The sequence below is a fragment of the Typopeltis vanoorti genome, chromosome 6 (assembly GCF_054136105.1).
Source record: "Typopeltis vanoorti isolate ZY-2024b chromosome 6, IOZ_Tvanoo_1.0, whole genome shotgun sequence".
NCBI classification, from domain to species: Eukaryota; Metazoa; Arthropoda; class Arachnida; order Uropygi; family Thelyphonidae; genus Typopeltis; species Typopeltis vanoorti.
In genome coordinates this window covers 4164315-4186948 of record NC_143554.1, presented here as the reverse complement: position 1 = coordinate 4186948, position 22634 = coordinate 4164315, and the positions used below count along the sequence as shown (strand labels likewise).

Here is a 22634-nt window from a genome sequence, read left to right as displayed (position 1 = left end):
TGAAGAGCTTTTCTTAGCGTGATTACTTCTGAGAATTATTTATCTTTGCCGAGTGAAGCCTGTTGTGTCACTCCGGGTTCAATAATTGCGAGTTCAAATAATGCTGACATCCATTTTAGAGTCGCTGTTTGTTCTTAGCGGGAGAGAAAGCTCTTCGCTAAACCAACACGCCCACCCGTCACAACCTCAGGCTACGCGGTCTTCAGCTAGTAGCGCGTGGCTCTTTAAACCGCAACAGCATGCGTGAGGTTTCGGAAGCGATTTTCCTCCTCCAAGGACTTATTTGGACCGCTAATAGAAGACTGCGGCTGAAAGAATAAGCCACACAAACGCATGCTCACGTGAAGCAGATTTCAATGCACCTCAGACGCCTCACACGTGTTTACCAACAGAAAGTTTTCGATTAGCTTTTGTATTAAAAGCGAAGTATTGGCAGGTCTGAAACGTGAAAACATCATTGTTAGCGGCGAGATGTTTGAAAAGTTGTTGATTTGACGCGATGAAACTTTCGAAACAAAATCTAATCTGGAGGCGCAGTAAGAATACGTTAACAAGAAAGACGCTACCTCATGGTGGGTGGACACAAACACGCACACTTCGAGAGTTAGGGATGAGCAAATGGACTCCATTCTTCTGCTCTTCAAAGTGTCGGATCTCTCCCACTTGGAAGTAAAATATGTCAACATATTGCGGCTCGAACAAACCTGAACGAGGTAAAGACAGAATTATAACAAAAAAAAAAGCTCGAAATATCAGGCCTGTAAATATTTTCACCCAAAGCACGTGCTCTGATTACAAGTGATCGTGAAATAACACGATGAACTGGGTCGTCAGAAAAATGAATCCTGTTCTGATCCGCAGGATTATAAAAGGGAGTATAACAGTCTCGTGTAGTGAACTGGTGATGAGTAGATGAGCACGGGGCTGACTATTGTGATATCAGCGCTGCGAGTCCATTCATGTTTCTTCAGATGAAGTCGTCAGACATGCGTGCGGCAGCAACATCCTTTTACACGAGGCCAGCGTTATTTGGAAGCACTTCGTGTATTGAATCTTCAAACGAAGTCCCTTTGATCGTTCGCTCACAATCCGTGATCGTAATTCACATTCCTCGGCTGGCACTTTGCTTTTTTTTCTAGCCGAGGCTTCCGTCGTTTGTGTCGCTTCTTAAATTTTTCGAAACCGGATGTCTTCATTGGAAGACGAGTGCGTTTCTTAGCTGAAGTGGGTAGACGAAGCGAAGGACCGCAGGAGGTCCGCTCACATTCTCGATCGAGGGAGAATTTACACCTTGATGAAAACGCGTTTTAGCGAAATAAATTTATCTTAAAAGCAATGCTGAAGCAATCGTTTCTTCAGTTCGGAAGGTGGAAACCGTGAAAGTTTCCATCTTAAACATGGAACCTCAGACAAACGACGTAAAGGCTCTGTTGAGATATTTCGGTCTAGCGTAGGATTGAAGGATCGAAGAAAGAAGCTCCTCCTTCCTCCACCGGAGATTCCGCTGCTCTGTCAGCAACATCTTTGGAGTGGAAACAGAGTGTTCGAGTCCCGTCTCGGATCAAAGCCTTTTCGAATGAAGGCGACTTTTCCGCTGTCGTATACGGACATGGAAGGGATTTTCTTCCTAAAAGGGTCTTTCTTTTTTTCTTTCCGTAAAAGAAGCAAACCACCAATCAGATGGAACAACCAGTAGCGAACAAAATGAACCCATTCCGTAGCTTTAGTTGCTTCGGTCTTGGAGTAACCGAATCAATCCGTCGTCGTCACCATTCACGTTAAGTTCTTCATTCGGAAGTTGAGATTTGACCAGAGAGGTTGTTCCGCCTCTACTCCTTCACGAGAAAAACCTCGTTAGGCCTGAATGAGATGCGCGGACTCGTTGGAAACATTTCTTGGGAGAATTTCAAAAGCACTTTTGGAAAGCGGAGTTTGAACTTTCATTTCTAGTTCTTTCTTTCTTTCTCTCTCGTTCAGATATTTTTCGTCGAAAGTATTCTTTTTAGGAAGTGGGTTCGGTTCGATGCAGGGAAGAGAAGCAGCCGAGAAAGTATCGGGGATGTTAAGGGTTGTTCTGCCATTTCGGAAAAGGGAAACTCGTGAGGCGTAGCACGCAAAAAATGACATTCAAAAAAAAAAGAAGAAAAATAAAAGAATTTCTTCAAAAATATGAAGAAGTTTGAATAAATGCAAAAAATTTCCTCTTTTAAATTAATTTCATAAAATAATTTATTTGTCCGTTAAAATAAATAATTTGAGAAAATAAGCGTCTCTCGTTGCGTAAAAGAAAAGGAGGGATGTCACTTTTCGGAATGGGTCGGCCAAGTCGCAAACCCTGTGGGACAAGTGTCTTTTCGTAGAATTGCGGGCTTGGAAATCCGACCCAATAAATATTTGCGACATCGAAATTCACAGCGTAGAAAACCCCACGTGCAGAAACCGGCAAATATTTGCGTTCGTTTGATCGTGCAATGCGACGATACGCTTTCCTGTTTCCATGACAACAAGTGCTGCATGTTCGCAACGGATGGCACGACAGTCGGCGTGTGTTTCCCGCTGCATAACATCGTCAAAGAGATGTTGCATTTCGCAAAGAACACGGATCGTAATTTTAGCACGTGCCGAACCCCTATCGCATCGATGTGGGTTTTTAGCGCAAACAAAAACAACGCGGAAGGTGGGCTCGAATAGTCTGGGGACCGTCAATGGTTTGGAGTTTGAAAGGGGGAGGAGAAGATTCAAACCGATGACGTTTGATGCAACCTTTTCCAAAGAAAAATTTCACGGCTTTCGCACATTCGGAATCACGGCGACTCGCCGTCTAGTCGAGTCTCTCATCAGTTGGAGGTTAAGTGAACTACTCGCGTTGCCACAGCAACCGGAGAATGAATTAAAGATTCGTCTCTGATGGGTTTCTTCGGTTTTGTGGAAACCCCAATGGTATTGAGGAATTTCATTAAGAAAACGAACTCCCTTTCGTGATCAGAACTGTTCGGAACCGATTTCGTCTTCAGGCGACTTACTCTTCAGTAACGACCCCCGAGCAATAAAGAGAAAAGTTGAGATGTTTTGAAGTAAACAAAAACGCTTTCATGGTTAAATGACGAGGTTATTTAAAACCAACTTGCTTGTTTCTCACGTGCATAATTAACACGTGATTGAAATAGACGGGTTACGCACGTCAAAGTGATTGGTAGATGAATTCAGCCAATTATGAATTCAGGTCCTTCGAGTGAATAATCCCGTTTTTCACACGCGCTTCCTTTTGATCTTCCGTTTTTCCTTTATTTCGATATAACTCTCCCGTTCACTATTTTCAGAGGCATCCCATTACCTCTTGCTCTTCACCCACACGTGCTCTTCTGCATCCACGAGCCATTTCTTTGTTTCCGCCTTTCAACCTTACGCGATGAACACTCAGCCGCTAAATTAAACGGATCTCTGCGATTAATAGAGCGAGAAATATCTGTTTTAAAGGATACCGTCAGCTGCTTCTAATGCGTTGTTTGATGGCATCACGAGAACCCCTAAAAAGGTCTTCCGCTATTAAACCCCAGTAGAAAAATTTACTGCGCTACAACAGCATCAAACCACCTGTCATTAATCACTGCTAAGAATCGCTCCTTATCTTGTAATTAGTGCTTCCTAATTTTGCTCACAGAACACCATTTCCATCGCGCTGCTGTAATGACGTGAAAAACATACAAACTCAGCCGACTTTGAATAACGGGGATCATTATACATGCATGAACTTCGCTGAGCGTCAGTAGTAACATCAGTACTTTAATAACCAAGACGTAGCTCACTCATTCTTATATCAACCGCAGTGTCAATATTAGCGCGCAGTCGAGCTCGCCTCAAAAGCTGCCTTTTCAATATTTTAAAATTGAATTCTGCATTTTAAAAAGAAATTTCTTCTTTGAGCGAAGATTATTTTTGAGACGAACTCTGCACTTCCTTATTATTAATGATGGCTTTCAACAGATGCTTTTATCTTAATCTTATAATTTTGCTCGCAGAACACAATTTCTTAAATTGCGAATACGAGGTTGTTTTGATTTTTACGAACAGAGACCTCTTGCGGTAGCAGCTTGAAACTGAGTTATAATCTTTTAACAAATTTATTACTAGTAAAGAAGGCAGCTTTGAGGAAATTGTGATTTCTTCGTGTTTGATGATTAGCATGATGAAGAATACATTTGGAGAAAGTTTTTTATGTACTTTAAAGTAGCAATCACTGGAACTCGACACTCAAATTTTTGTAATATAAAAGCTATGATTATAAACACACACTCACACACACACTCCTGCATACTACATAGCAAGGAGTGATTAAGCAGAGGACTTACTTGAAATAGAAGAAGATGAAGAGGGTGATGGCTAACAGGAGAAGCGACACGGCGGAGCACACCAGGAGGATGACGCTCACAATCACGGGAGTCGAAGGAATATCCTGGAAAATATTTGAGAACAACGTTACACATCACGAAGTCATTTCGGGCATGTTCATCATTACGTAAGCCGTTTGTGATCTTGGGAAGCGCGAGAATATTCGGCGAATTAATGCGTTTGAAAGGGGCGAAGTCTTGGGTTATTTGGGAGAAGAAACGCAACGAAGAGGGAATCATTGGCGCGTCAATCTAATTTAAGGGTCGAAAGCGTATTTTAATTGCGGTAATAAAAATATTGCTCGGTCTTTTATGCTTAATGCGCACGTGGAGATGGCTGTAAGTGAGTGATGGGGGGGGGGGTAATATCTGTGGCGATTGCGCAATCTCGACAAATCCACTCGCAGCAGATTTTAATTTCCGCAAGCAACAGTGCGATCGAATTTCTTAAGATATTCTCATCAAGTTTTATAGAAACAGTACCGAACTGAGTATCCCGCTAAGGCCGTTCTGTTAGAACGTGAGGGGGGGGGGGGGTAATAAAGGGGAGGAAGATAACGAGCCGAGAAGTTTAACGCTCCTTAAAGGCGCGAGAGATTGAGACTGTCGATTTTAACGAGCGCGTTATTGTTTGCGTATCGCAATAAAACAGAAGCTTTATTAGATTTCATGGGGGGGGGGGGGCTAATATTAACGCAGCTAATTTTACACTCTCTCGCTCTGTCCTGTTCTTTCTTGCGGCCTCAAAGGAAAATCGTCTGCTTGCTACCTTCTCGAGTCTTGAACTCAGTGATTGCGATAGTAAAAGTTTGTTTTCGTTTTTCATACGAGGAATTCGAGTTCAGAGTGCAGACAACCGAGGTCGGGAGCTACTCCTGTTATCCTCATGCCTTTTCGTATTGGTTTGTCCGCGTTGAGCGATGGGGGGAGGGGGGGGGGGGAATATGGCAATTCTTTTTTGTTTTCACAGCGTCCTTGAAGGGGATTCGTTCGTTTAATTTTAATGCACTCTCTTCACGGCTTCCTCGAGGGCATCAGGGTACCCCTCAAAATGGATTTCTTACTTTGGTGAGTAGAAATAAGAAACACGTTTCCATTGGCACAACTTGGTCGCCTTATTTTTACTTCTGTGAGCGAAGAAATTGAAATTGGGCCGTCGATTCTTTAAACGCCTTCTCAGCAACACTCGAATTATCAGTCCTTATTTGAAAATTAAATGGCTTTGAAGTTTACGGACGTAATCGTGTACGAAATAAGAGAGCGTGGAACGTGTGCGCGAAGCGTTTGCGACGTAGTGCAGTCCCTGATATGCACCGCCTGGTGGAGTTCATCACCAGAATGTCATCGCCCACCCACGATTCACAATGAAAAGTTATTTTCTTCCGGAAAAGATGATCCATCTGTCATCAGCGCGTGACACGGGCTTTCTTTGGGTAGGCATGTCGTTAATAATCTGCACAGCGGGGGCGGGGGAGGTGATGCGTTTTGTCGATATCAAACCTTAAGGAAGTTCGAGTGCCACAGACGGAATTCTCTTCTTTCTCGGTGAAATTGCTCTCCGCAACTCGAAGATGGCTATTAAAGTGGGTGGCGGGAAAAGACTCGTCGTAAAGCATTAACCTATCGACAGGCTGCTGCTAGATCGATAGACGCGCGTGAAAAATAATTCCTTCTTTGGGTTTTCCGCAGTTTACGACTTCTCCCATTCGCCATTAAGACTAATTTTCCGGGAAATGGAAAATATCGCAGAAAATTGCATTAACCACCCCTCCCGCAAGTCATTGAAATATAACCCATCTGGCAAGAGCTCCTTCAACGTCACCCGAGGGGGGGGGGGGAGATGTTACGCGCTTGAATTGTGAGGGTCCTTTTTCGTGGAAACTTTTCGCAATTAATTGGAATCGAAGCTGTCTCGAGGTAGAAAATGAACGGAAGAGAAAGATTAATGCGAATGTCTTTTGGATGGATAAGGCGAGTCGGTGATGATGCGCGAGCATTTGGGGAAGGCAAACTTATCTTTTTATTCCAAAGAAAAAGCAACAAGATTTGGTCGGAGACGTTTTAATGGATGCTTTTTAATGCTGTTTTGTGGTTAAAAATAAATCTCAGGAAAAACTTGATCGCGTGCATACAACGGAAATGAGAGCACCTCGAGAATTCCTCGTGAGCATTTACAGCCCGCAAAATTCTTCCTCCACTTGCGAAATAAGAATTTTCTACTTCTGTTTTAAGAAGAAATGCCAGCTTCTTTGCTTACGTGTTGCTCCTTCTCGTGCGAATCCTTCGTCCACGAAGTTCAGAAACCTTAAAGTCCAGGAGTACTTATTAGGGGGTGGGCTGAGGATTGGATAATCTGTAATCTTGAGATTTGTTGAAGCGGTGCGAAAAGCAAAGCCAGTCCTGACATGCGAAGGAATCGCCGATCATTTCGGAAAGTCATTCTGTCTATTATCGGAAAGTGTGAGGCGAGAATTTCGTCGTAGGTGCGAAGACCTGTTTGAACTTTAAGTGACTAAAAGAAACCACGCCGTGGCACGTGTATTTAACTAAAAGAATTGGACGTGCTCCGTTGACCCAAGAGTAGCACATTTGCCTGTCTTCTTTCGATGCTCGTTCCCAAAGGTTAAAAGAATCCTGTGTGAGGAATAGGACGCGAGTTCCAAGCAACCAAACGCCTTCTTCTGAGCTACTTCATTCGAAGCTGTGCTTGTAAGAGCATAAATTTGTTTCCTAGTAGAAACTCTCCATCCCAAAAGACAAACCAGCCTGGAGACACACTCAGTTCATAACCATAACAAATCTTGTTTCGGTCTTTCTTAACGGCGTTTATTATTGAGCGAGGGATGGAGACCGATATTAGCGACTGCTTGGAGAACGCTCTCTTCCACTGCTTTTACTAACCAGCCTCGATTAATTTAAACAAAGCACATTTCTCAATTTATCAATCCTCGCGCAATTAAAAAGCGAGCGACCTTCCCTGGGTAGCACTTAAGACCTGGATCATGGAGTGATGTCAGCCACCCTTCTCAGATCAGCAGTTTGAGATTTGCTTTTCCACATCCGCCGGTGTTGATCACGAAGCGATTTCGGGTCGCTCCCTATTTTTAAATTCAGGGGAGGAGTTAGTTCTTCGCTGCGTTGTACGACTCTGCGATGCAAGAATAGTTAGCTGTACACTACAAGACATTAAAGCTTGCTTGGACGCTGTCGTGAATCTGTCTTTTCGTGAAGAAAATAATACTTGTGGACAGAATACGAATCTGAATGGAAGTAGTGGACTGTCGCTAAGCAAGCGCTATTGGCCCATAGCTGTCGAACCAAATCTGCAAAGTAGGTGCATAAAAGTGCATTCGACGTACCGTTATCTTCAAAAATGAGGTTGAGTTTGCTCTGTCCTGCTTATTGGTTGGTTTAGCGATGGCATCGTCGAAATAAAGTCTCAGCTGATGACACATTCGATGCACCAATGACGTGCAAACTAAAACGCATTTGGATTGAACGAATCAATGGCATGCAGCAGAAAATAAATAAAGATTAGAAGAATTCCACATAAAATGAGCAGAATAATTTTCAAATACGTGACCAGAACTGAATTCTTAATTGAAAGAAGTTAAGTCTCTTGTTCGAGGAGCTCCATCTGTTGGTTTAATACGACAATTGGTGTGGTCGGGCCAATGAATAGCGTACTCGCTCTCTCCAGCCTACAAGCTGTGGGTCCGAATTCCACCATATGTGAATGTCTTTAAGGGGAGATGGTTTTTGCAGCGAGTGATCCCATCCATGGGTTATCCAAGCGTCAACAACCACGGTAACGACACTGACTTACTACAGCCACTCGGGGATGGATGGGATGGAAAAGACTTTCAATGCAACAACAGTTAAATCGCAACTCATTTCTCAGGCTCTGCGATTGGCTCCGATCCACAGGATAAAGATCACGTTAAGAAGACGCTTCAGAGATGTAAACACAGAGTATGTTAACCGCATCCCTCAAACGATTACAGAGAGCTTCCGGCGAAACCAAATTGGCGTTCGTATTACCGAAGGCTAGGATCGAAAGTGATGAATTTTTGTCCTTCAAATGCAAACTTTGTGAGAGGAATATCGACCGAGATTCTCCTTTTGCATTGTGAACAAATCTCCGACGCACCTTCGAAGTTCTGGGGTCACCATTATATTTGATGCACGTCTCTCTGCGGAAGGCTCAACCTGATTTATGCGTTCTCCCTTCTGTGTTTCTCGAATGTCTTCACCCACGGGAACTTCTCCCCAGCGGTCCCTCTAACCGACAGCCCTGGTCTTGGTTGCCTTCGCTCCTGTGAACGGAAGCATCTGCCATTCCACGATTGCAGAAGCGAGCCACCCCGTCTCATTCATCATTTAAGAGGCCAGGGGTGTACAAGATGTCTTGTAGATTTCTGGCCTTGCTTGCATGCGGGACTTACGTAGGCGAGACTAGCCGCTCGCAAAAAATACAAATTGGCAGGAAGAGTGCGATTTATCAGAGTAGTGGTTTTGTACTTCAAAAACGAATGGGATCACATCGTTCGAATTTCGCTTGACCTCCGTGAAGAAACCTTAAAACCTGTTTCACTACGGGAATATTTTTCGACTATGGACAGGAGAAAGAGGACTTTTCGCGAACTTCCACCGTATAATTTCACCGGCATCTCTTTCGAGAGCGCAGCGGATATCCAGACGATGCTTTTGCGGCTTCAAATTGCGTTCTCAGTCGCGTGTGCTTCCGCAAAGAACTGCGGGTTTTTCGATCCTTGAAGCAGCGATTTATAGAAAGTTGGTTCCGATTTGAGGATGAGTACGAAGAGGATTCTGCGTCTGAAATCGGTTAGTACGGCGTTTCAAGTAGCCGCTGCACTAAAATGAAGAGAAGCGGATTCGAAGAGGGTTCTTACGAACAACTTTCGGTGATCATCTGAAATTCCAATCATCGGAGATCCAAGAAAAATGAAGCCATTTGAAGGAACGATCAAAGGAATGAACACATCGGAAATGATTTCGATTGGACGTTCTTGTAAGCACCCGGATGCAAGTTTACACAACGCAGAATTCTGATCTTCCCGTAGCGGACATTCGACGAGGCCAATCACTTCGCAAGAAATAAATAAAAACCATCCCTCCTTTTCGAAATACCTTCGACTGCAAGAAGCGAAAGCTAATCTCATCTTACACTTCCACGATCTATTTCTTTCACGTTCGTTCGTTCTTGTTTTCAATATTAACTGAAATGTTACGCAGCGTGACAGACTGTTAGAAGACATCAGAAAGGGATTTTTTCATCAGTAAATGAGTCCTCCTCATAAGAACATCTCCTTCATAATGGGTTGCTCTGTTTCTTTATTTTTAATTCTCTTTGCCACTTTAAAATTCCAGGTTATCCTGAGAAAACCTGTTATTCGCTGAAGTATTTACACAATCTGCGATTAATTTATTTTTATCACCCACGAAAGTGTTTTGTAAACTTGTATCACGGATGGGCTGTGGATTTTCTTTCTGTTTTTGTCAAGTTATTATTCGTGACACCTCCAAGGAGTCCGAAGACTCATCGCGGGAGGACGACTCTCCGTCTCCACCACTACAACGAGCCTCTACTATCAGCGCCACCTACTATTGTCTCCATTAGTATTTTAAATTTATTTTTTGCATAGTCTGCAAACCCTGCTTTAAAGACCAAACACGACACTTGCTTTTCTAAAAGCACTCCTCTGGGTCTTCAGGGAAGTATTAAAAATCAACAAACATTCTAAAGTGAACCCTGAATGAGGGTGGGCGCATTTATTTGCGCAAACGTTTCTGTGCAAACAAGATTCGTACGCAAGTGAACGAAGAGGTTGGGCAGCAAGCAGTGTGTTGTTTGCACTTCTGAGAACGACTTCGAACGCACCGGCGATGCGAGAAATTGCTTTTGGAGTTTACAAAACTTATTTGCCTGAAGACATTATAAATGGCGATGTCAATTTTCGATCGGTTTATCGAAAATAAAATCGCTGCTGTAGTCAAGAAACATTTTCTGCTCTGGAGACAACTTCTTAATCGAAAAGTAAAATCCCGAAGCCCCCCCCCCCACACACACACACATACACACTGACGTGTTAAGTTTCGAGTTGCCACGAACACAAACAAACAATTCGTGGCATTTGTCTGCGCGTGTTGGCATTTTTATTGCTGAATACTCGAAAACCCGCGTGTTCAAAAATACAATCAAGGTGTAATAAAAGATTTTTTTGTTTTAATGTAAAAATATTGGTTCCTAATCCTGGTACCGATTTCGCTTCATTTGATAATTACGAAACTAACGTCTCAATCCAAGTCTGCATACTAATTATTAGTAAACGGCGTAACACGCATGCGCACAAGCAACTCCATTATCATTCGAACCAGTGACGTCATACGCATGTCAACTTTATTCCAGGCAATAAGTAACAAGACAATGCAGAAAAATATGCATTCTGTATGATGTCGCCTTCAATCGCGAATGTCATTCTAGAAATGTGTCGCAATAACGATTCATTTACACGTAGACGTATGAAGAAATGCGAAATATCTCAGTTTCACACGCAATTAATTTCCATTCGATAATTATGTTGTAAATCACGTTGACACGTTCTTTTTTCTTCTGTTTCCCTCTATTCGCTATTTATTATTAAAGAGCCTTTGAAAATGTTAATTGCATCCGGCGAAACGTCGGCTTGTACATAACGGAGTCCGTCAACTATTCATCTGAATTCCAGTTTCGCAAGTTTTTTTTTTCTTCCGAAACTTTGAATCCTTGCAGAAATGCGAGGATGGTGAATAAAGCAAAGAATGAACACGCGCTTGCAAGATTCAGAACAGTATTTATTTTAATAGCACGTATAACGTACTTGAATTACTTTCCTCTGAAGTCATCCGTGATCGTATCTTTGTCATCCCCATTAAGGTAAAACAGGGCCAGCTTTGTTTATTTCATCGCGTACGAAATATCCAACCGAAGTTTCACCTAATTGGAAGCTTTTGTTGTGGCAGTTGGAAATTCAGGCCATCAAAAGAGGAGAAACCTCATCTGAGCAACGCGCCTCAGTCTTAACTTGTATTTTACAGCCTGCATTTGAAGGGTTTAATAGAAACCAGACACACACGCAAACGTAATCACGTCACCTGAGGATCGCTATATTAAACTCCAAGAAAATGTGTCACGCATTCAGAATTTGGTTCGCTTCGTAGAGACGGCGAATCAGATGATGTCCTAATGGACACATGTGACGTCATTCAACGTTCAATTCTGACGCGTCATTTCACTTCTCGCAGGGGCGATGATGGTCTCGTTGGCGAATGGTTAGCTTATCCACAGCCAAGGGTTCGAATCTCACCACGAACGTGGATGTTTGCGATCGTCCCAGTTCTTCATGGAAAGGGCATCTGGGACTACCGCTTCTGGCAGAGCGCTTCGCTCCCAAAACCCACGAGGGTACAGGGGTGACCATAAGGCGCTCAGTGACGTCACATGCCAATGACTAGCAGTGGTGATGAGAGCCGAAGAGGGTATCGTGTCACCCGTATTTCCACGCTTCGTCTCTGCTGCATCTACAAAAGATTTAGAGTCACCTGGCGAAAGTAATTTTTCTTCGAACATAAGACTGCAGAAAGACGCCCCCCCCCAGTCACCTACTGCAGTTATTCTCGTTCTATCGGAAATTTGTTCACAGTCGCCACTTCCATTCTGTCGGTATAAAAAGAGCTTCGAAGACAGTCGCAAAGCCACTAACGAAGACATTTTAAGATGTCTGACGAGACAAATTTCGGAAATGTGAAATCTTAAATCAGATGTCTGTTGTTGTGTTGGCGTCACCCTCCTTATCGTAGGTCTGAAGTGGGTGGAAAAAAAAGTACCTCTGTCTGATCTTTAGAGTAGGAGGGCTCCGTTTGTAGCTCCCTTAAACATGGGGTGGGGGAAGTCATTTATTGCTTGCTGGAAGACTTGCCTGTGAACGCAGTCAGTCCTTTCAGTTTGCGATCGGTTTCTCCGAGTGACGGACGCTCTTTGATGCAGTGCCTTGGCGTTTGAGCATTGACAGATGCGTTCCATATGCGTAATACCTCCTCCGTGAGCACGTTAATTTTCTCCGTCTTACGGAGAAGCCTTTAAAACTTATAATGGCACGTAATGGAAGAGAATCATCAGCCCGACGCTCCTTGTCTGTTTTGCTAAACAACACTTTTCTTAGAGCTTTCGTCGCTATTAAGTGTTGACGCAGAAAGAGAGCTAATGGCTTTATTCGGCTCGCGTCAAAACCTTAGTTTCATTTCTGCGTGTGTTCTCGCCATAATGGAGCTGCATTGCGTGTTGCTAGGAGACGAACATTTTCCAGGGCTAAACGCGGCAGACGTGTTGTTGCATCCTCCCCTCCGAGAGCATCGTGAGACAAAAGACGTTAAGAGACGGTGTGTTCGGCCGACTGTTAGGTTGCATTGGCAGATATTTAGCGAGCAGGAAAAGAGCGGGGTCGCTTCAACAAACCATTAGCATTTCAGTCGATGAATATAACTCCGCTGCCACATCGCGAGGTGCTTTTCTAGAAGGTCCTTTACACACCGCTGTTGGTTATTTAAAGATCGTACGCCCGGAGGCGATAATTCTGGGAGAAAATGAGCCGTCTTTATGCGCTGTAACACTCGGAAATGCAATCATTCACGTGTCTGTGTTTGTACTCAGCGGAGATGCCCCGGGGTCACGAGCGATGGCTTCGTGTGCGCATCCTCTCTAAGTAGTTCGAATGTGCGTTAATTTCACTTCGACCGAACCGAAAAGCTTTATTAAGATTAACGCCGACTGAGTTCGTTTCCATCGTCTGGAAGATGTGAGATCGACCCTCCCACCCACTTCGTATGACCTGTTTGGATAAACAAATTGCAAGCGGGGGTCATCCCACCCTGATGGGAGGACATTCTGCTTCGCGTCCCCTCTTGAACGTGATTCTACCGTAATTACGTGTGTAGCTTGAAGCTCGTCACTTAACCGTAAGCTAAACAGAATTAGATCTTCGAAAGTGGGTTCAGTTGCGTTGCGATAACGAACCGAGTGGCATACAATTCGGATTCAATTATTTTTATAATTGCGTCCATTCACGTGGCTACGATTCAGTTTGACAAACATTCTGCGGGATAAAAATGATTTAATTATTGAGATTCCGTGATGAGAATCGCGACAATGCTAGAACGAAGAAAAATCGCAATTCTTACCTTTTGCAAGAGCTGCAAGCACTCGGTGTAGTTGGTCCAGTTCCCCCACATCCATTCTCCCCTCTCCGTGCACACTCGGTATGCTTTGAAATCTAGATTGGAAAAAGAAAGAAAGAAAACCAATCAATATATTCTTTATTGGACCAAGCGATGACGAGATTTTCGAAATTAATTTTTCGAAGTCAAAATTGGACTTTTTTGACTTCCTAAAAATTTTGAGAAAAAGTCGGAAGATGCTGCGACTTCTAAATTCAAAGTGGCGCATTTGTGGCAGTCTTGGTGTTTCTTTTATTTCGATGAGTTGCTGATAGTTGTCCCTCCATCAAGACTTGGGTACGTTGGGGGGTGGGGGGGGGGTCATTCACATGCTATTGAACTGATTCGTCTATTTCAATTAACGAGCGACAGTTTTTGAAATGCACTTCGGAGTAAAACATTCGGGGTTTTTTGACCTATTTACATCACGGACAAGACCGCTCGTATCTCGTCAGAAACGATGTTTATCAGCGAAAGAAAGGCGGTCGTTTCCAACTTTAATTAGCAGTTCCACTGTAGAACACCCCCTAATATACTCGTATATACGAATAACATGCGAGTATATTAGGGGGTGCTCTACAGTGGACTGTGCAAAATGCAACTAAAAACGGCCCTTCCTAACTGCATCATCGGAACATTAAATAAGCCCCGTTTACGTTTGACGGAAGGCTTAAATCATACACGACGCACGGAAAACTCCCCCATCAGATCAACATCAAGTTTTTATCCTGATTTTTCTTTTTGGCATTTGAAAGCTGATTCTGCACGTGTCATTGAATCTGTGGGGGTGGTTGCCACAATTCTGGCAATCGTGAATTAGGAACGTAGATACGTCAGATTCGGTGTAAACCAAAGTAACTGGAATATAGCACGTGCACATTCTCGTTGCGTGACCAACTGGAACGAGCTCGCGCATGTCCCAAACATGAACACGCAACTGCCTCCTTTACAATGTGGTAAGACGATTTTGTTCCTCTCATCTTTCGGATTTTATAGAGGCAAATGAATATCCCGTAAGGTCACGAAAGTTTTGTGGAATTCCGATATCCATGAACTCGCATGCAACAGTGCGAAACGATGAACCCCCTTTTAAACCTCATTTCGAGGCGTCAACTTGCGGTTATTTCTGCTCATAAATGGCGAAGCCGCACCGTCAAAGAAGTGAGGAAAGCGGTCAAGTAGACGGAGAGGTCGTTCCTGTAGTGGAAGTATCCCCGAACGGTTCATTTACGGAAGTGAGGAGAATCGAAGACTGCTTTGATGGAGATGACTTCGTAATACGTGCGGCTCTTTCAAAAAAAAAAAAAAAAAAAAGCCGCAGCCTCTCTCATCAACTCGCGAAGTAAGGAAAATAAAGTTCAAAATTTACTCTTCCGCAATCCATAAAAAAAATTCATCTCCTTGTCTCTCTCTCTCTCTCTCTCTCTGTCTCTCCTATTATTCGTGATTCTCGGGGATTCTGGGAATCGAGAACCTTCATTCGGTTATTCTGGGAGGATTTCTTTCAAGATTTTGCAGCCACGTGAATGGTCCTACATCCACTCCGCTCATCCCCCGTAATCTCGCTGTCAGGCGCATCCCAAAGTGCTTGTTACAGCGAGAAAACGAGGGGGGAAGAGCCCTTTTAACTTCCGACAAAAGTTTCGACGGAACGTCCATCACTTTCGGTGCCGAGGAATTCACTCGATCTTATTTCGCTTATTTGCTGGACTGATCGCCCTCTTTCACCTTCGGTCGCCCATCGCCCGATTCTTTGAATACTCTTTACAGAACAGGACGATTTCCCCCTTCATTTCGTTCCGGGACTAAATCAGGCTCGTGAGAGAAACGCAAAACGGTTGGCCGGAATGACTAAAATGCAATGTTCGACATCGTCACGTATTTGACCACCTTTTGGAAAAGATCCCGTTGACTTCGCAGCTTTTGTCTTGCAGGTTTTTCCTTTCTTATCTGAGCAGAGGATTTGTTTTATTGTGCTAAGGGTCATTTGTTTTCTCACGCCATTAATCTTCTCTTTCAATCCGAGCAGGCGCATTAACCCCACGCTCTCATAGCCCGAGCTGCTTCGGATGTAATTACAGACGACGACCCCACCGCGAACTGCTCTTTTGGGATTCTTCTGGGCAATTTCGTTTTCAGGATTATTCATAAAGGAACAGATCCTTAACTAAGGATCGTCTGAGACATCCAATAGTATTTTCTGTTCAGAGAGAAAACAGGGGGGGGGGTCTGCATAATCCTTCGCGTCTTTCTAATAATCTTTCTGGATTTCAGTTCTTTGCAAGCAAGGCCAAGTGAGACGATCTTGAGATGTGATTTTTTGTCGTACAAGACGAACCCTTCAGGGTGAACACAAGTAAGCCTCGGGAACTCTCATTAAAGTCGACGCGCTGAGATCTTCTCTGTGGGAAAACGAGTTGTCGTGTTTTTAGTTAATCGGAACAGGATCTGAATGCTACGGGCCGCATGCCCAAAACAGAACCGTTGGGGTTAAGATTTTTCCACGTGCATCGGATTTCTCTAAAGGGGATTAAATACACCGATGGATTGTGTTTTAACATAATCTGCTGCGTTCTGCGAGAAGCACAGTTCACAGTGGCTGCGCCTGTCTTGGAAATTAGTAAAATTAACGAGTGTCAACAGAGACTATCGAAGCGAGTGGAATCAAGGCGTTGCTCGTGCGACACAATGGACCAATTTGAATGTTCTACGTCATTTTTAATAAGCTTAGGGGCTTTCAGTTCGTAATATTTTTTCTTATTTCCTGAAACCAACTCTCGTTCATTACGAGAGAGTTCAAACATACGCGAGCGAAATTTAATATCAGAATAGTCCCGAATGTCCCAGCGAAAGGCTTGCCGTATACTGTTACGAAGATCTTCGGACAAACACACTTTTTCTCCCCTATTCCCACGAAATCAGATGCGCTCCATTTCCGTAGGGTGGTGAAGAGATGGATTTCGACCACAAGAGTGCTCTGTGAATGACAGAACTGCGCTTTGATCCCAAGAAATCCGAGAGCAGCCCTCGATAATCCTCGTTTAATTGGCGCTCGTGTCTCGAGTTTCTGTGAGTTCTGCACCGAAGCCACAACGAGAGGAAATCGAAAACTTCCACGAGCCTGGAGGCCTGGCACTCGTGACCAATGACGTTGGAATTCGCAACTTTTCTGCGGGCAAGGGGAGGAGCGCGCTTTTCGACTAATCCACAGCTTTTGGCGTAGCACTGCCGAATTTAATCCGCCTCCATAATGTGAGTCGAAACGTGGATTTTTTCATTTGCTTATAAACATGACTCGGAGTCGAAAGAAGCGCGATGGCTTCGACAGATGCGCTTACCGAACGTGCTGTTCCGTTTTCCAGGAGCAAAAAGAATCGCTTCCGTCCCTCCGTTAGCAAAACGACCCAAACGCTGCCTGCCCGAACTTACTCTTGTGCAGTTCAACTTGACGCTCGTAATCTTCTCCCAGAAGAAATAATGTCGGACATACAAATTACAAAACTAAGAAAAATTACGAGTCATCCGTGCAATAACTAAGACTTTCTTGTTTAATCAGCAGAAATTGGAAAGACGAGGAGGAAATTTTTCAGGCTTTGTGTACGTTACTGCAAAGGAATCGGATGTTTGTGGGTGATTGTCTTTAGGGGTTCATTTCTCTCCACTGAAGTGGCTTAAAAGGGTTCCATGTTTGGTCTCGAGAGCACGTTCCCGATTGTTCTGTTAATCCACGGTGCAAATGTGTTATTAGTTCATAACCCCTCGTGAGGGATCGGTCTCCTGAGTGACGCTCCTGTGCATCATTAAGTACAGAAACAGTCGGGGGTGGTCTTTTCCTTCGAAAGGATGTAAATGCTGCGACTGGCTCGCCTCGAATTCTCCAGTTGCAGATCTGGAAACTGCACGCCTGATATTAATCACTAAAGGAGATCAGTTGGCTGTAACACACGCATCTACTCATCCATTTATGCTGCCGACTTTTAGTGAAATGAAAACAAATGAAAAAATCTCGTACCCAAACAAACATGAAGATTGTTTGGGTCCCTCTCGTATGTCAGAAGGAAATGACTGGTCCAAGAATCCAGCAGTAACTCTGTTAGATATAACTGATCAGATTGCATCTGCTGGATTGTGACCTTTCTTACAGGAGTTCGACGTGTTAACCATCAACATCAAACTGGCTAAAGTAGTGCGTTTCCTTGGGCCGCGTTTTGATATCACTGGCTAAGCGTCAAAACTGCCAAGTTCCACAGCTGGTTTCTTCAAAATTGTAATGTTTTCAGGACTAAATAGGAACGATACCCAGCATCGAATTGGCAATGCGTTTATGCCTAATACGACTAACGTCCTCTTGATCTCAAGAGTAAACCTGTAAGGTTACACAGCCCAGTTAAAGCTAAGCTCGCAAAGTCCAGTTGGGTTGTTTCAAAATTACCTTTCAGCCCTTTCTGGCTGCAGATGATCACAAATAATAAAAGGCCTCCCATAAGCTGGGAGGTGGTCTCGTGATGAGATTCATCTCCTGTCCGAGGACAATTCCAAACATCCATGATATCTCTGGCGAGATTCGATCCTACAGTATGTGGTTCAAAGGAGAAGATTCCATCAGACCACTCGACGACCACCCACCTGCGTAATTTGATGCGATCGAAATGTCGTTTTTTTTAGAATGAAAAGAGTAACGTGTGTGTGCACGAGATTTAGCTTTGGAACGGATTTAAGCGTGCGTGACAGTCGTATATTTCGATTGCTTACCTGCAGATGATCCGTAGAGAAGTTTAATTTCTTCGATGATGTCTTCGCACTGTCGGGACACCGTGTTTCCCGCAAGGGTCGCCGGCCAGCAGTAAAATGAATCCCAGAAAGCGTCGCAGTACAAACCTGTTGGGAAGAACAGAAAGGATAAAAACAATCAGTCGATTATTGAGGAGGAATGGAGCATTTCATGATGAAAAATGGCAAAACGAAAACACTCATCAACTTATGTTACGAGGAAGACGCTGCGTGCATTTAGAATTCCGATGTTTTTCTAAAGACGAGCAATTTGAACAATTCATGACGTGGATCTCCTTTTCTGCGCTTCTTAAAATAACGCAAAAAGTGCGTTAACAGCGACGGGTTACGTTGCGCCGAATTGCGAAGTCAAAATTGTCGTACGAAAGAGAACGCCAAGGAGGAAAATTTCGGGATGAAAATTACCCGAGGAAGAGCGTCTGATCGTTTAGGAGCACGTTTTTTCTAAGCGAGTATCCCACGCCCTTTAATCACGACGAAAGCGAAGTGTGCACTCCGACAATTGTTCACCGTTAGGGCGTCTTAAATTTTAAAGTAAATCGAAAGAATTTGAGCGTCAGCTTTCTTGCATGGTTGGTTTCGGACATTAAAGACGAGGTTTCTGAAGTTTGCGGGGTGTTGAACCCATTGCGCGGAAGGTGATCGAAAGAACCAAGAAAGTTCACGATTCAAATCACGAAATGAATTGAGGCATTCAACGGATGAAGTTCAATCCCACGATGTTCAGCAGACCTGCGAGTTTAAGTCGCAAGAAAAAACATTTCTTCGGAATTTTATTGTGAAATTATCACAAACTCAAAACATTTCTTTTTTCTTTCGTTTTCACGTCAGGGTTTTAGAAATCCCGCTTTCAAAACCGAATCCCACCTCAACGAGCAGCACCTTTCTAGAAATGTCCGCCGTGGTTTGCGGAACTGACGACAGAATCGAAGGTCACCACGAAGTTTCTCTGTCAGTTAAGAAACAAAAAATCTAACTTTTCTTAAATACAAAAAAGCGACGTAGAATTCCTCGACGACATTTTTCTGCTTCTTTCGGAAAACACCATCGACCTCTGAACCAAGGCAAAATGAAAACGTGCCCCCCTTCCCCTCTTCTACAAGGGAAACAAATCATCGGATGACGTTCACGCTGATCACCACTACGCTTCAGATTTTTTTTTTTTTTTAATTCGGTGGCATCGTCCCTTAATCGAAGTTCTCATTTATATTTTTAAACCTCAATCTTAAACTTGATGCGTTCATAAGACCAGCGGCACATCAGCGACACGCGTGGACGACCACTGGCATGGAAAAAGAAAATAAAAAAAAACCTTACATGTGGAGAACTAGAAAAAGACGTCGGCTTTAATCAGGAAATTCCGGATTCTTTTTAAGAATCGTATCCACGGAACATGCTTCTTGGGTGTACAGGACACGAGCAGGGGATGATCCGGAAGCTCTCTAAGGACGAACGAGGAACTTTTTCGAGTCTCTTCGGACCACTAACGAGGAAACTTTCAAAGTGAGTGTGCTTTTCAAAATCTCATCAATCGCTAACACAAAATTCCGATTTTTGAAACCACGGTCTTCCGATGGCACGAGAAGTGGTTCGATAATTTGCAGAGGGGTGTCTTGAAAATTAAGCCGACGTCAATTTTTTCCGAGGCTGAAGACGCGATACGTAAGACGAGGTTTCTGAAGTCAACCAGAGAAGAAAATTCCGTCTTAACTGGAAATCGAATCCTTTTAGAGGTAAAGGGGTGTTAAGCGACGAGAAAGAGAAAGACGGCACCGCCTTTTATTCTCGTTTCACGGGAGAATGGAAAGTCAGTTGTTGTTTCACACGTTGGCGACAGAAGAGCCCCCTTTTGTGATGATTGAGGCTGCGTAGTTGTCAAATGACACAAAAATGGAGGACATCAGTGAAGTCCTGGATGGGATTTCAGGTTAAGGAGAACTTCTCCTTCACGTATACGAAAGGGTACTCTAGCATTCGGGGCAATCGGAAAGACATCTACGGTGACACCTGGTGAACGACCAAAGGGGAAACTACAAACCGTATTACTGAAGAATGGATTTGGAAATATAAGATGGTGGCTGGTCCACATATAAGACTAGAAACGTCAACAGCGACCAAATGAGCTCCTTCGACGCCGAGTAATGTCAGGAGGGGCCAAAAGGCTCGACTGCCGTTTGAACTGGAGGAAAGATTTCTGCGTCGGCTCTTTTCAAAGTTGGAAAAGACCCTCATTTTTAAAACGATATTGCGGGCTGTGGAAGATGCTGAGTGCAAGGTTGGTTTTTGACTTGGTTCATTTGATAAACGTGGACTTCATCTTGGACTGTTCTTGGAGATTCGTCTTAGGGCTGAGTGATTGTGGGGAATGAAGAATGAACGCCCTCTGACGACGGTTATTTCTGCTGTTTGGATCATGAGAGCGGAAACAGTAATGAGACCATGGAAACGAGATGCAGAAATCTCGTACTCGTCCCATTTGGTTTGACCAAGGACACGAGACTGAGAAGAACACTTCTTAGAAAAGGAAGATTAGGCAAGGTTATGGTCGGAGCTGCTAAGCGCAGGCTTGACATCCAGGAGAACTAATGTAACCAAAGGTGTTGGGAGGATCGCGAGGATTATCCCATTCTCACCGTGTTTAGTTCATTGCTAGCAGCAGACACTTCGGAATCTCCTCCAGCCTGATCTGAGGGATGAGAGGAGGGAAGCCAGTTCGTATTACGAACGCTGAACTGTCCACGGAAGAACATCCCAGGGATTGGGTAGCTACGGTTTGAAATCAACTTCCGCTGATAAAAATCAGAGCTGGAAGATCGCAGTCAGGAGAGTTTAAATGCACAAGAAAACGAACGGAGAAAATTCGACGAGAACTTTTGAGCCCGAATGGATCGAAAAGCGGCTGTTTCGGATTCGATGTGCCGTGAGGGAGAATATCAGATCAGACGAATGCCGCCTTCGTGAAGCGGGGAATCGTCCGGGTTGTACTTCGGAAAGAGTCGAGTAGTGATGTGAACAGTCGTCGAGTTTCTGCGAAAAATGCTTTTTGTATGGAGGTCATCGCGCACTGCGCTTACGTTTGTGGTAACACCGCGTGTTGGTTGTTTTTCTTCTCTCTGAGCACAACAAACAGCGAGTTGGGTGAGCAGCCAAAGTCAGTGCGCTTTTTCGGCTTCCGAGGGGGGGGGGGGGAGGATTTGTTGAGTGCTTAACCCGCTTATTTGGCATTAAAAAAATCATTTGGGAATGTCAACAAACAAGCCCCGCATTGCTGGACAATCGACGGTTGCAATGACTCAACCAAACCGTTTCTTTAATTTGTGCACAAGAAAAAGTCAAATCCGAATTTAGAAGGAAGTTTTCACCGACCGACTTCTGCATTCACAAGCCGTCCAGAAAAATCTGTTGGTTCCGGAGTTCGTCCACTTCAATTTTGCCAAAGAGGACAGTTTCGAAGCACCTTTTTCGAAATGGATCTCGGGAAATTATTTCCAATCTTTTTTTTTTATCTTGGTCTTGTTTTTTTTTCTTGGTCTTGTTTTGTCGATACAAGATTAGCTCACGTGAATATTGAAATATTTTCCACTTTATCTGAATTTATTGCAGCTACAAAAACGAGACAAAAAAGACGAGCTTTCTCTTTCTGCGCGCGGTGTATATTTAGCTTAGGTTGATAGTGCGTGACTGATATCGTTATGCTGCCATGGCAACGGTAGATCATGTTCGAGTGCAGGCAGAAAGAGAGACGAGTGGGTGTGCATTTCCAGAATCAGCAGATTAAATTGAACGTGACAGTTCCTTTCGTGTTGCAATTCCGCTCGCTGCTCGGGCACACTTTGATTTGGAGTTTTAAGTTTTTTTTTTTTGAAGTTATTTGAGACCCGATCCCAATTCACGAAATTCTTACTTTAAAAGTCGGAAGAGAAATCTGAAATTTGATGACGCAGAAGTGCTTCCTGTTGAGGAGGAAGTGCTGATCAATGAAACACTCGTCGGCTGTGTCTGCTGCTGCAGAATGAACAGTCACGTGTTTCGATGAAATTACCGCAATTATCGGGTCAACTGAGCCGATGCATCGGCGACGAGGATTAATGAAAATGAAGCAAACACGCAGCGTCATTTGAAAGTGCGGGATCGGAAAATCAGAACTAAAAAATAAACGCACGTCGGAGATGAGTGAGGTCA

The 22634-nt window shown here is 43.8% G+C and overlaps 1 protein-coding gene across 1 annotated transcript in view; it reads right to left on the bottom strand.

Moving 5' to 3' along the window:
* The window catches only part of LOC150105255 (corticotropin-releasing hormone receptor 1-like), a 190978-nt gene that overhangs the window by 112520 nt on the left and 55824 nt on the right, over window positions 1–22634 (bottom strand). The window contains exons 2-4 of the mRNA XM_090394652.1: window positions 18414–18539; window positions 13626–13717; window positions 4350–4453 (exon numbers count right to left, since the gene is read on the bottom strand). Of these exons, the coding sequence (XP_090250778.1) occupies window positions 4350–4453; window positions 13626–13717; window positions 18414–18539 (322 nt within the window). The remainder of the gene's footprint in view (window positions 1–4349; window positions 4454–13625; window positions 13718–18413; window positions 18540–22634) is intronic.